The sequence below is a fragment of the Myxine glutinosa genome, unplaced genomic scaffold (assembly GCF_964187855.1).
Source record: "Myxine glutinosa unplaced genomic scaffold, kmMyxGlut1.1 SCAFFOLD_3838, whole genome shotgun sequence".
Lineage (NCBI taxonomy): Eukaryota > Metazoa > Chordata > Myxini > Myxiniformes > Myxinidae > Myxine > Myxine glutinosa.
In genome coordinates this window covers 1-15,273 of record NW_027619930.1, presented here as the reverse complement: position 1 = coordinate 15,273, position 15,273 = coordinate 1, and the positions used below count along the sequence as shown (strand labels likewise).

Below are 15,273 nucleotides of genomic sequence, written 5' to 3'. Positions count from 1 at the left end.
TTGCAGAAATGAGAATTGCTGTTGGATTTGTGAGACGCATCACGACGTGGATGAGACATTGGGGTGATTCCATCTCTCCCTCCCTAGGAGGGACTGATGATGAATTGGTGATGGCAAATTTTGATGTTGAGTTGAAAATGGCAAATTTGATTGGTTAGGAGGGAGAGAAGACGAATTTGGTTTATGGGAGGAACGGGGAAGACAGTAGGGATGTTTGTTGATTTGTAAAGTAGATGTTTATGGGTAGTGTTGTGTTTTGTGGATACAGTAAGGGGTAAGGGAGGGGCCATGTAGGTTACCTGGTGGTGGGGGGGGGCGTACGATAGGAACGTACCTGTCTCACCTGGTTCCCATGTGCCCCCAGTGTGCATTACCAAAATTGCGTGCACTTTTGCGCCCTTACCACCTTACTCACTTGTTTCTTCTGTTGTCTCCCACCTCCGAGGATCTGGCTTTGGGGTAGAGAGAGAGGAGAGAGAGGTGCTGGCTACGCAGTTGTGGGCCTGCACTTTCGCTGCTTGCTGCTTGGATCGATACACCATACGGACCGCAATGTTTGTGGCCACCCACAATGGACCGCAGTTCTTTTGCGGCCAAGCACCACCCGTGGAGGGACCTATGGGTCAACGTGGCACCTATGCCAAACAGGTGAACCACTAACAGTTGGCCCCCTGACGGCCGCAATATAGAAATGGACGCGGTTGGCGCCTTTCTTTATTTTTGAAAGGAAGTAAGAAGGCCAAGTGCACCACAAGAAGAGCAAGAGACACCTGCAGGGTTAGGGGTTGTCGAATTTATTTTTATTCCAATGAACAATGGTGACTGCACCGATTGGTGGTGGGGTGGTGCTGTTGATGCTCGGGAAGGGTGCTCTGCACGTTATTAAAGGCCGTCGGCCACAGAGCACTCGTGGGTTGGTGTATCGATGTTGGCAAGCGCGCTCTCTCTATGCATAACATCTGCATGTGTTCCTCCAAAAACAGGTCCTGGATCGTAGTGTAGATATCAGCGTAGTCTTGTAAATAATGCTCCCTACCGGCTGTATGTTTAGTTTGAGAATTCTTTCCGGATTCGGTTATCCTGTGGGTGTGTTTCTGTGAGGAGAAGGGTGCAACGTCGCAGGGGGACATATTTACTCATTTGTGAATATCTGTAAAACTGTCGCACTCAGGGTAGAGTTAATAGTAGAGGGAACTACATTGCGTGCCACACTAAAGTAGGTAAAAATTTATCGGGTCGGGACGCCCCGAGGGTAGAGAAGGGTGCAATGTTGCGAATATGGAATTTGGCCTCCATATCCGCTTGTAAATATTCCCCTATTTTCTCCAATACTCCCCAACTTTCCCCAATCCCCCATTCCCTAGTCCCATTGCATGTAAATAACAATCAGTAGAGCCGACCTTCCCCTTATTCCCCCATTAAATGTCGTGCCCAGGTCCACCGCACCACACGTAGACAACTTTCGGACATCTTCCTAGTTATTCTTATTCTATGTCAGTTAAGGCCTCGTCTCCATTAATTATGACTCTTCGTTGCACCAGAATGTGATTATATGGCATCAGTAGTGAGTTTAGGACCTTTCCCATACCTCCTCCCATCTTCTTCCCCAAACAACAACAATAACAACAACTACAACAACAATAACAACAACTACAACAACAATTACAACAACAACAGGGGAGATGGCGGCGGAGCGGGGGAGGATGCGTCCTCACACCGGCTCGATTAGCTCCAGACCATACGCTCCACGGCGTTACCCCGAAGGGGCTGGCTGTCAGCTCCTCGTCAGGGGCGGAGCCAGTAACCCCCCCCCGCACGCACCCAATGAGCAGTAACGTGCCGATTCCACGAGGCGGAGCTAACGAGCCGAGGGCGTGTCACTCCCCGCCGGATATACGCGGCCCCGCGCCGGATGTGACGTCAGATGCGCCTCAGCTTGGAGACTGGAGAGAGAAGCCACCGCCACCCCCATTGCGACGATACCTCCCCGCATCTCTGGACCGGACCGAGTCGATTCTGCCTTGAGCCAAGAGTGCACCTTGAGCCATCGCGACCTGCCTTTCCTTTTCATCAACCCCCGTGTGAGTCAGCATTTTGTCCCGTGTGTCTGTCGTCTGTCCGGGGATAATATAAGAGTGTGTCTAAGTGCCTGTCTTCCTGTAATATACCTCTAGCCCCTGTAATCTAACCTTTTTCCGTACGAATATACTTGAGAATCGAAACCCTGGTGTCGTATTGTGTCATTATAACCCAGCCGGGTGTCTTCTCTTTCCTATTGAGCCAGCGTAGCGCGATTAGTCAACATTCGGGCACAATCGGGTAACTTGTGCAGACGTGGTCATACCATAAAACCGCTCGGTAAATAACATCCAAGCCACGTCTGTAACAATATATATATATATATATACATATATATATATATACAGTATATATATATATATATATATATATATATGAGTATGTGTCTGTGTGTGTGTGTGTGTGTGTCTGTCCATGTATGTGTAGGTCTGTGTGTGTGTATGTGTAGGTCTGTGTGTGTGTGTGTGTGTGTGTGTGTGTGTGTGTGTGTGTGATTGTGTGTGTGTGTGTATATATGTGTGTATGTGTCTGTGTGTGTGTGATTGTGTGTGTGTGTGTGTATATATGTGTGTATGTGTCTGTGTGTACATGTATGTGTATGTCTGTGTGTTTGTCTGTGTATGTTTGTATAATGTCATATTTAATACAAGTTTTCCTTAGTGGGTGGAGGTAAGTGTTTTATGCACCTACAATTTTTTTTAGAAAAAACCCAAATTGATTTCTTCAAAATGCCAACCGGATTGGAACATCACTGGGCAACGACGGGTACTCCTACTAGTGGTAAATAAATTATGGCCAGGCCAGACACACAGATAGACACCAGTGATTGCAAAACCCTGTGTCCATCTGCGCTTGGGACAGGCTAACAATCACACCGTATCATAACAAGGAAGACATAGAAATATCACTGAACTGTTTACTCACAAACGGTCCTAGTGACATCAACCCATCACTTTACCATTCGACGTTATATGTACACAGGTAGCAACATGGAACCAGGTACCACACTTACCGAAAAAGATCCCCGAGAAGTTCAACTTCAGGTGCAGGGTACTTGGAGGCATTTGATTTTTGAAGGAAAGCTCTCGCGTAAGTCATAGGACCGGCATTGACCTGGAAAAACATGATGCAAACTCTTCATTGGTCTTAATGACCCAAAAGTCTCCAAGGACCCCAAAGATCCAGATGACCGAAAAGTCCTGAATGACCCAAAAGTCTCCAAGGACCCCAAAGATCCAGATGACCCAAAAGTCCTTAATGACCCAAAAGTCCCCGAGGACCCAAAAGTCCTTGATGACCCAAAAGTCCCCAAGGACCCAAAATACCCTAAAGTCCTTAATTTTTGTGGCTTCGTTCCTGCTGTAAAGGTACTTCACACTCACAGGAAGAAATACAAGGTAAACACACCTGCACACAGATACTGCCTTGCAGTTTGAGCTGAAGCTGAATCATATTGACGTGAGGCTCCAAGCAAAGATCCTGGAGCTCCTGGAGCTTCCGCTGCATCTCATCGATTGCCACTGCTACAGGGCCCAGATCAACAACGTGTTTGGAGAGCACGGGAATCCGTTTGCAGATATACGGGAAGGATTTGCTTGCTATAGGGGGGAGGAGGGTGGGAGTGGGTGTGGGTGGAGGGAGGGGGTGGGTGAGGGGTGTGGGTGGAGGGTCGGTGGGGTCCAAGAACAGAGAAAATAGGACATAAGGAGGCGAGTTACACAAAGGATCGAGCTGCGGCCCAGTCGGTGCATTGTTTACACCAAATTAAAATTAGATATATTAAATATGTAATAAACCTTATTATTATCATTAACTTACTCCAACAAAAGGCACATCCTAATGTCTTACACGTCCCATTTCATCTCAAGGTAAGGAACTTACAACAGTACAGCACGTACAATGGCTTCCTCTTTTCCAGAGGTACCGTGCAATAATCCAGAGGTACAGTGCAATATTCCAGAGGTACAGTGCCATATTCCAGGAGTATAGTGCAATATTCCAGAGGTACAGTGCAATATTCCAGAGGTACAGTGCAATGCTCCAGAGGTACAGTGCAATATTCCAGAGGTGCAGTGCAATATTCCAGAGGTAAGGTGCCATATTCCATGAGTACAGTGCAATATTCCAGAGGTACAGTGCATTATTCCAGAGGTACAGTGCAATATTCCAGAGGTACAGTGCAATGTTCCAGAGGTACAGTGTCATACTCCAGAAGTACAGTGCAATGTTCCAGAGGTACAGTGAAAAGTATAACGTTATTTTGTACAAAGTTCGGATGATTGGCATTGACATGCATTAAGGAAGGGGGGTTGGGGGAGAGTGTGGATGGGTGACAGAGGGAGAGGGGGAAAGAGAGGGAGCAATAATGCAGAAACGTATTCAGTTATTTTGGTTCACAAAGTACATCCTTTTAATGCATTTAAAGATCATATCAAACACATGGTAGTCCAGGTAATGATTATGGAAAATTCTGGATGCCACATAAAGGTTCACTAACCAAGATGTAGCAACTGGAACTCAAAGTTAACAAAATCATTCATTTGCACATTAATAGAGAATCTACGATAAATGGATGAGGTGTGTGTGTGTGTGTGTGTGTGTGTGTGTGTGTGTGTGTGTGTGTGTGTGTGTGTGTGTGTGTGTGTGTGTGTGTGTGTGTGTGTGATACTTTTTATGTCTATTTATTAAGTAAGTCTATAAATTAATTACGTACCATTCAAATGTAACTTTTAACCCTTTAGACTGCTGAGGCCCCTTAGGCCTTGAAAGACCCTTTAACACGTGAGACCCAAAAGTCTCAGATGACCCAAAAGAGCCAAGCGTCCGCATGAGCCCAAAAGACCCAGATGACCTGTGTGTGGGCATCGGCAACATTAAAGACCCTAAAGTCCTTAATGACCCAAAAGTCTACAAGGACCCAAAAGATCCAGATGACCCAAAAGTCCTTCATGACCCAAAAGTCCCCAAGGACCCCAAATTCCTTGATGACCCAAAAGTCCCTAAGGACCCAAAAAGTCCTCGATGACCCAAAAGTCCAGGAGGACTCAAAATACCTTAATTACCCAAAAGTCCCCAATGACCCAAAATGTCCTCGATGACCCAAAAGTCCCCGAGGACCCAAAATACCCTAAAGTCCTTAGTTAGGCAAAAGCCCTCAAGGACCCAAAAAGTCCTTGATGACCCAAAAGTCCCTAAGGACCCAAAAAAGTCCTCGATGACCCAAAAGTCCAGGAGGACTCAAAATACCTTAATGACCCAAAAGTCCCCAATGACCCAAAATGTCCTCGATGACCCAAAAGTCCCTGAAGACCCAAAAGTCCTTAATGACTCAAAAGTCCCCAAGGACCCAAAACTCCCCAAGGACCCAAAAAGTCCTCGATGACCCAAAAGTCCCAGAGGACCCAAAAGACCCAAGAGTGCCCGAGGGTCCACAAAGTTTCATCCGAATGCGTCCACAACTTTTTGAGATATCGTGCTCACAGACAGACACACACACAGGGGTGAATAAATACATAACCTTTCCATCTTCGGCGGCCGAAGTAAAAATATAGAAAAAAAGAAGGAACATAGGAGGGTAAAACATAAATGAGGAAACCAAAGGAAAGGAAGAGATGGGGATGGAGGGGTGTAAAGAGACTCAATGAGATGTTCAACACCTACTGGTGAGGATCGTTTTCCGCTTGCACTGTTCTTCTACACTTCCGTGTTTACGACCATCTTGGGTATATGGTGTTTCGAATGAAAAGTGCCGCACATCCCCACGGCTTCCTGGTTCCACCAGCTGCACTCCATCGGTATTCTGAGTGAGTGGTGTCACAAAAGTTATCTGGATGTATGCTATTTTGGGGTCCAGAACCTGAATGTCAACCTGGATGTTTGAAAACACAAAACATGGAGTTACTGTTAGAGATGTGAAAACGAAGTCGCTTCGTGCCGAGTTAAACCCAAGAAGAATTCAACAAGGCACGGATCTGAAGGGAAACATGGAAGTAGGAGAAGAAAAAGAGAACGGAACTCACCGGGTTCGAGTCCTGAATGATGCGGACATTATCAGCTCCGAACTTGCTTGTATATAGACGTTCAAAACGCTGTGATACTTCAGACAAACCTGTCAACTGTGGTTCTTTGTACACATACTCTTTCCATTCCTCGTCATCAAAATGTCCCTGAGATGCAGTGGGTGTATGAGAGAAAGCGAGACAAAGTCAGAGCAATGTTGAGATTTCGCCGATAAGGTACAAATCGGGTAAAATGAACCTTTCTGCAAAGGTTAGTGGCAAGATGAGCTAGGGCCTGTTAGGAGAGAAACGCCAAGCGAAGTTTTAGAAGCATAAACGGGGCATCATGTGGCCCCATAAACGGGGCAACATAAATGGGGCATCATGTGGCCCCATAAATGGGGCAATGGGGCATCATAAATGGGGCATCATGTGGCCCCATAAATGGGGCATCATAAATGGGGCATCATAAATGGGGCATCATAAATGGGGCATAATGTGGCCCCATAAATGGGGCATCATAAATGGGGCATCATAAATGGGGCATCATAAATGGGGCATCATGTGGCCCCATAAATGGGGCATCATAAATGGGGCATCATAAATGGGGTATCATAAATGGGGCATCATAAATGGGGCATCATGTGGCCCCATAAATTAAATGGGGCATCATGTGGCCCCATAAACGGGGCATCATAAATGGGGCATCATAAATGGGGCATCATAAATGGGGCATCATGTGGCCCCATAAATGGGGCATCATAAATGGGGTATCATAAATGGGGCATCATAAATGGGGCATCAAAAATGGGGCATAATGTGGCCTCATAAATGGGGCATCATAAATGGGGCATAATGTGGCCCCATAAATGGGGCATCATAAATGGGGCATCATAAATGGGGCATTATAAATGGAGCATCGCAAATGGGGCATCATAAATGGGGCATCATGTGGCCCCATAAATGGGGCATCATAAATGGGGCATCATGTGGCCCCATAAATGTGGCATCATAAATGGGGCATCATAAACGGGGCATCATAAATGGGGCATCATGTGGCCCCATAAATGGGGCATCATAAATGGGGCATCATAAATGGGGCATCATAAATGGGGCATCATGTGGCCCCATAAATGGGGCATCATAAATGGGGCATCATAAATGGGGCATCATGTGGCCCCATAAACGGGTCATCATAAATGGGGCATCATGTGGCCCCATAAACGCGGCATCATAAATGGAGCATCATGTGGCCCCATAAACGCGGCATCATAAATGGGGCATCATGTGGCCCCATAAACGCGGCATCATAAATGGGGCATCATGTGGCCCCATAAACGCGGCATCATAAATGGAGCATCATGTGGCCCCATAAACGGGGCATCATAAATGGGGCATTATAAATGGGGCATGATAAATGGGGCATCGTAAATGGGGCATCATAAATGGGGCATCATGTGGCCCCATAAATGGGGCATCATAAATGGGGCATCATGTGGCCCCATAAACGGGGCATCATAAATGGGGCATCATGTGGCCCCATAAATGGGGCATCATATATGGGGCATCATAAATGGGGCATCATGTGGCCCCATAAATGGAGCATTATAAATGGGGCATCATAAATGGGGCATCATAAATGGGGCATCATAAATGGGGCATCATGTGGCCCCATAAACGGGGCATCATAAATGGGGCATCATGTGGCTGCCCAATCAGAAACAGAAGATGGCTGTACACCAAAAGGGCCCGTTTAAGGGAAAGTGACCCATCTTATAAATCCAGTCATATACTAATCTGATGAAAAGTCATTATCCACTACATCTGTACAACCTGTAAAATCAGGAATTGTAACGATTGTACTGCAAACGCAACAAGCAGGCGCATGATGGGAGACGCGGTGTCTGCTGTTGTAGCCAATTGAGAGAGACGTTGATTTAGAGGGCAGGGTTAGCTCTCTGCCGAGGGTTAGATGTAAGCAAATGCGTTCAGAGACCATCTTGTAAAGCAAAAGGTAAACGGCATGAGGTGAAAACTTACCACCGCCTGCACACCATGAGGGAGAGGGTAAAAGAAAAAGATAAAGGGAAAATTGAAAAATGTAGAACATGGACTGGAGCAAGATATTTATTTGGGGGAAGGGATTTGGGGGAAGACATTGGGGGGAAGGGATTTGGGGGAAGATATTGGGGGGAAGGGATTTGGGGGAAGATATTGGGGGGAAGGGATTTGGGGGAAGATATTGGGGGTGGGAGAAGTTGGGGGAGGTGAGAGACATTGGGAAAGGGGGGGGGAGAGACATTGGAGGGGGGAGATGTAGTGAGGGGGAGACGTTGGAAGGGGGATATGTTGGAGGGAAGGGCTATGTTGGGGGAGGCAGAGACATTGGGAGGAAGGGACGTTGGGTGGGAGAGACGTTGGAGGGGGAGATGGAGTGAGGGGGAGACGTTGGAAGGAGAAGATTCAAAGGGGGGATATGTCAGGGGGGTTGAGACGTTGAGAGGGGGAGACGTTGGGGAGATGCTGGGGTGGGGGGGGGGGGGGAGGTAGACGTTTGAGGGGATATGTTGGAGGGAAGGGCTATGTTGGGGGAGGCAGAGACATTGGGAGGAAGGGACGTTGGGTGGGAGAGACGTTGGAGGGGGAGATGGAGTGAGGGGGAGACGTTGGAAGGGGAAGATTCAAAGGGGTGATATGTCGGGGGGGGGGGGGGGTTGAGACGTTGAGAGGGGGAGATGTTGGGGAGACATAGGGGGGGAGACGCTGGGAGGGGGGGAAGGGAGGGGGAGACGTTTAAGGGGATATGTTGGAGGGAAGGGGTATGTTGGGGGAGGCAGAGACATTGGGAGGAAGGGACGTTGGGTGGGAGATACGTTGAAGGGGGAGATAGAGTGAGGGGAGACGTTAGAGGGGGGAGATGTTAAGGGGAGAGATGTCAGGGGGATTGAAACTTTGAGAGGGGGGAGACGTTTGAGGGGAGATGTGCTGGAGGAGGGTCGGGAGGAGGAGGGAGATGTTTGGGGGAGACGTCAAAACAGAATAATGTAATAACATACAGATAGCCAAGAAAATTCCTCAAAATCCCCCAAAACAAATGCACGGGTTCCTTAATTCTTGAAATGATTATCATGTCACTCATTTATCACACAATTATGTTTTTACATCTTTTGTTTGTTAATCTAATCACAACTACTATCTAATAAATATGATAACAAAGAAACAGATAAACATAAGAAAAGGCTCACCAATCCAAAGAGTGCAATGCGGAAGTAAGAGGCTTGAAGACGTGTACGAGTCTTTGTAATAAGACGGGCATACACGTTGTGCAAAGCTCGGTACACATCACTTAGTCTCTGAGCAATGAAGGTTCCACAAGATATAACAGGGTGAAGGAAACAAAGAGAAATAAAAAAGCATTTTCATCATTGTGTATTTCCTTACCATGGCCATTTGTAAATGTGAAGTCTATCTCAAACACCTCGGCCAATTGAGAAGAATAGCTTACATATCACTGAGCAAACGGCAAGATGACATCAGAGAGTGAAATGTAATAACATTACAATTTATAGTTTAAAAACAAAATGGCCGACTGGGGAGAGATGCAGCAACATTGACTACAGTGTGCTCACTTAGTAGGAGAAGGGAGGAAGATAAAGGGGTTTATGAAAAGCATGTATATTGGAGGTTGTGGAAACCAAAGAACGACACAGAATTTGGAGAGGTGGATGGAGGGAAAGGGGTAGAGGGGAAGAGAAGATAAGAGAGAAGGGAAAAGAAATAGAGGGGGGGGGGGGGGGGGGGGGGAGTGAGGCATAGAGAAACAGGCCCGAGGCTTGTTTGCCCGAAACGTCTCGGGTTGGAGGGTCATACGTGGAACCTAAATTGCTGTTTTGTACACAGAGTCGAGGCTCGTGGAAGATCTAGAACACTGAACGGAACAGGATGCAACAGAACAAAAGGAACGGAAGTAGAGAGAGAGAGAGACAGAGAGAGAGAGAGAGAGAGAGAGAGAGAGGTGGGGTTGGCTTTGGATGGAGGAAGATCGAAGATGGTGGTGAACAGCTGTCTTGAAGACCTGGAGGGAGGAATGAGATTGAAGAGAATGTGGAAATTGGTTTCATAGGTGGGAAAAATGAGGAACGAATGAGTGGTGAGCAGTGATTCTGGATTTAAGTTGTTTCACCAGAAGGGGGTTGATGAGAAACCTCGGGGGGAGGGGGGGGGGGGGGACAAAGCAAGCAAAGAGCAGAGGGTGCAAGACCAGATAGGAGGCAGTAGAAGACAGAGAGACCACCGACATGTCTGTGATGGGAAGGTGATAGGCCCATATACTCCACTTAAAACCCCTCATCGCCAAAACATGACGTTTGGAGTGAGATTCGTTCCCAATTTCCCACAATAGTAAAAAGCGCGAAATCGAAGGTTATGTGGATGTTCCATCATGATCTGAATTATAGTTTTACAAAACTCAAATCCCTTAGTTTATCTATCATTAGGTGAGCTTGAGGAGTTTCCATTTCCATATGACCACCTTTAGACCACCTTCAGAGGCAATTTTCCCCTGCAGAGCGCGGGTTGGCCTTTTTCGGGCACCGTGGTCCCCTTTTTAGTAGCAATGTTTTATGGCCAGATGCCCTTCCTGCCGCCAACCCTGTTGATCACCTCTTGCGACACGCAGGGAATTACCAGTGAACTGGTACTCAATTTGCCGACCTCGGAAGGATGACCGGCTGATTCAACCCCCCTGGCGTTAATTCAGCGATCGACCGGGATTCAAACCCAGGATCCTAGGATCCCAAGCCGGCACCCTAACCGCTAAGCCAACACCAGACTTAGTTTCCATTCCCATATACTATCCCCATATTACTGAAACTCTGTGCATTTTTAAGATTGCAGTTAGCCCGTACCCCGCGTACCAGGACAGGGTTTTTTTAAAATTGCCCCTCTGTGTCTCCTTCTGTCCAGGCCATTTGAGCTTTTATCATAAAATTTTCAAAAAAAAACCTTTATTATGAGAATCGGAGAATAAAATGAATAAAATGTACAATTTTTTAAAACTGCTGTTCCCGTCAAGTTTAGTTCGAGTACAAAGCGGATGCTTTTCATTTTGAGTGGTTTTGAGATGTGGTTTTTGATGTTTTCTAGTTTTGTGGTTTTCATTTGTGGTTTTCATTTCATTTTCATGTGGTGTTCATTTTGAGATGTTTTCTAGTTTTGTTTGTAATCTTTCTTATCTCTCATGAGTAAATTTTATAGCAGCCGTCAGAAGCCAATAAATCTATTGATTCTTCATCTATATATACTAGGGCATGCCCGTACTATATATATATCTAAAATTATATCCCCCCCCTCTATTTACATGAAATGGTTTGGTCCATTCGCAAAGCCAAAGCGAACGGCTTGCGAGTACGGTGACAATCCCCCCCCTCTATTTACATGAAATGGTTTGGTCCATTCGCAAAGCCAAAGCGAACGGCTTGCGAGTACGGTGACAATCCCCCCCCTCTATTTACATGAAATGGTTTGGTCCATTCGCAAAGCCAAAGCGAACGGCTTGCGAGTACGGTGACAATCCCCCCCCTCTATTTACATGAAATGGTTTGGTCCAATTCGCAAAGCCAAAGCGAACGGCTTGCGGAGTTTGGTAAAGAAATCGCCATAGCTCGGTAACTACTTCTCCGATTAATATGAAACCTTGAAAAGGCACATCCTCAGGTCCCCAGCAATATACCTGGCAAGTTTCAAGTATATCGGACCCGTGGTTGTCGAGAAACAGCGGTCACAGACAAACACACACACACACACACACACACACACACACACACACACACACACACACACACACACACACACACACACACACACACACACACACACACACACACACACACACACACACACACACACACAGAGATTACTGGAATTATAGATAGATAAAACACAGTTTGTGTGTGTGTGTGTGTGTGTGTGTGTGTGTGTGTAATGTTACCGATAGACTCCTAAACGGAGAGGCTTACGTGCTTGATATTTGACATAGACATGGCCATTGAGCCTGGGACGAACATGGCCGAACTCAAAATATTTGACGATCCATATTTTTTAATCATATTTACCTCAGCGCATTTCAGCGAAGTACCCGCTAATCTCAGCCGGTTCCAGAGCAGCTCGCTGATTCGCTCAGAGCGATCACGTGATGTTCCATTCCCGCCGCCAGACTGATTCGCTCAGAGCAATCACGTGATGTTCCATCCCGTCACACGTCACACGTTTTTTCACCTTTTATGCGATCGTGTTTTGTATCGATTTTGTGCGATATGAATTAAATGTCTTTGAAACAGCTGTGAAACGTCTTTCCACAACCCTTCCGTAACCGATTGGAGCAGTTTATTGCCGCACAAAACGAGATCCGCGAAGCAAGTTGGTCGAGTAGTGCTGACCAAGATGGCGACATGGCGGCTTCACTTTTCACGGAGTATGAGCGTTCTATATATTTTCAATTCAGTGCGCCCGTGATTTGTGGCATAGACATGACCATTGGGCCTTCACGGTGTAATTTGTGCGAGGCTTTTGTCCGAGTGAGCTTGAGTCGAGAGGGCGAATGTACGGGTTGTGAATGTACGGGTCTCCCTTCCCCCGCCCGGCAACGCCGGTACTGGAGGACGTCACAGGATCGGTGAGTCTCCAAAATCCGCTTCGTGCTGTTGCGAATATGCAGGACTATGTCCGATTGTTGTGCTGCTCTCCGACCATGAGAACTGCAACGTCATTGTTGACTGGCCATCCCCTTCCCTCCCCCTTCCCCCCTCTGTCCCCCTTTCCCTTCCCCCTCCACCCTACCCCTCCCCTTCTCCCCTTCCCCTTCTCCCCCTCCATTTTCCCCCTCCCCCTCACTTTTCCCCCTCCCTTTTCCCCCTCCCCCTCCCCTCCCCCTCCCTTTTCCCCCTCCCCCTCCCTTCCCCCTACCCCCTCCCCTTCTCCCCTCCCCCTCCCTTTTCCCCCTCTCCCCTCCCCCCCTCTTCTCCCCTCCCCCCCGTTCCCCTCCCCTCCCCCCCGTTCCCCTCCCCTCCCCCCTCCCCCTCCCCCTCCCTTCCCCCTACCCCCTCCCCTTCTCCCCCCTCCCTTTTCCCCCTCTCCTCCCCCACCCTTCTCCCTTCCCCCCCTCTTCTCCCCTCCCCCCTGTTCCCCTCCCCTCTCCTCCCCCTCCCCCGCCCAGCAATGCCGGGTACTTCTGCCGGGTACCCCCTCCCTCCCCCTCCCCCCTCCCACCCCTCCCCCTCCCCCCTCCCATCCCTCACCCTCCCATCCCTCACCCTCCCATCCCTCACCCTCCCCTCTTCCCTCTCCCCCTTCCCCCTCCCCCTTCCCTCCCCCCTCTCCCCCCTCCCACCCCTCCCCATCCCCCCCTCTTCTCCCTCTCCCCCTCCCCCTCCCCCTCCCACTCTTCTCCCCTCCCCCGCCTGGCAATGCCGGGTACTTCTGCTAGTCATTGATAAATACCTCTTTTGAATGAGTCAAGGTTGGATTCAATGTGCTTGCGAGGTGATGTCGTGCGATGATATCAAAGGAATGCACAATGTTGAGACTCGATAACTTATTTATCATAAATGACCGATACAATATAATTATACGCGAATACATCAATGGATATGAATTTGACCTTTGACCTGTTAAACCCAAAGTGTGATCAGTTCATCTCTGTGTTACAGTCCATACTTGTGTCAAGATTGGTTGACATTCCTCCAGTGGTACAAAAGTTACCATGGTAACAAAAACACAAACGGATCCATGGGCAGACAGTCGGCTGCACGGGTTTAAAACGTAATGTCTCCGGCCTTTGGCTGCAGAGGACTAATAAGACTAGAAGAAAGAAAAGAACCTCCTTCAGAGGCCATTTCCCCCGCAGAGCAGGGTTTTGCCTTTTTGGGCACCGTGGTCCCCTTTTTGAAGCAATGTTTTATGGCCGGATGCCCTTCCTGCCACCAACCCTGTTAGTCACCTCTTGCGACACATAGGGAATTACCAGTGAACTGGTACTCAATTTGCCGACCTCGGAAGTATGGCAGGCTGAGTCAACCCCCCTGGCGTTAATTCAGCGATCCAGCAGCGGGATTCAAACTCAGGATCCTAGGATCCCAAGCCAGCACCCTAACCGCTAAGCCAACACCAGGCTTAGATGACTAATAACACTGTTATTTCGTAATTTCCAAAACCATGTCCACAGTCAGTTAACGAGACTAATACTATCCATGTTTTTGTGTTTGAATTCATAATTTTTCCCTCTTTATTCCTTCTTGTTCATCCCAGAGTGATTGTCCATGTTTCATCCTCCTTCCACTGCCTCCTCTAACTAGACTCATCATTGTCCTTGCTCACCTCATAGTTCCTTTGTTGCTCGTAAATGGGTACCAGCAGTTTGTAAACATTCGGGACAAGTTCATAGCACTCCGCTTGTGTGAGTAAGACTGCACAAGCTTGAATCCGCTCCACAAACATCTCCTGTGCACATGTCAGAACACACACAATGACTCGTGACATGCAACTGGACATCAAGGTAATTTTTCTGACACAAGCTGCACCTGATCTATACATCTACGTTTACTCCACCTCTTCATTCTCATCTCCTCACAATCTCTATCTTTACTTAATCCTATTCTCCATCTCCCCCTATATTCCCTTTTCTTCATTCCCTCCTCCCTTAACTCCATTAAATTGTACTCGACTTCATCCTACCTCCTTGTGTACATGGACATGGCTAGAGCGTACAGGTGGGTGAATGCAGGTGAAAGGTAATACTCGTCACTCATAATCTCACTAAGGTGAAATGAGACCGACATGCCAAAGAGCGAGAGAGCGACAGGAGCACAGACCTCTGTGAAGTGATCCTCTTGTAAGGAACCACCGTCACCGGAACAAGGATTTTCATCGGCAACATTGGGAGAGAGTGGTACCAGAGAGGTGCTACCGCACTGCAATGCAGCTACAGTAGTGTACAAGTACAGCAAAGAATGATAAGTAAAGGTAAAACTAGGGTAAGGACAGAAAATAAATAACATTCATAGTTAAAGAATTGTCAATACTAAGGAAAGGTATCATCTTATGAGACGGGCCGATATATGGGATAAAGAGGAATGATAGAGTAAATAAAAGGTCAATTGTATTAGGAACAAGATATTTCGCTCACAAGGTTCAGACATAT

General features: G+C 47.5%; 1 protein-coding gene across 1 annotated transcript; it reads right to left on the bottom strand.

Annotated features, from left to right (window-relative positions):
- Positions 1-3,091: 3,091 nt before the first annotated feature.
- On the bottom strand, positions 3,092-15,267 carry LOC137416290 (dedicator of cytokinesis protein 10-like; the record flags this gene model as incomplete). The annotated part of the gene is made up of 7 exons (XM_078769666.1): positions 14,945-15,267; positions 14,451-14,573; positions 9,323-9,430; positions 6,099-6,245; positions 5,740-5,947; positions 3,487-3,677; positions 3,092-3,192 (listed from the first exon to the last, which is right to left on the bottom strand). Coding segments are annotated over exons 1-7 (1,064 nt in total), but the record flags the coding sequence as incomplete, so codon positions are not given.
- Between the last annotated feature and the right edge of the window lie 6 nt (positions 15,268-15,273).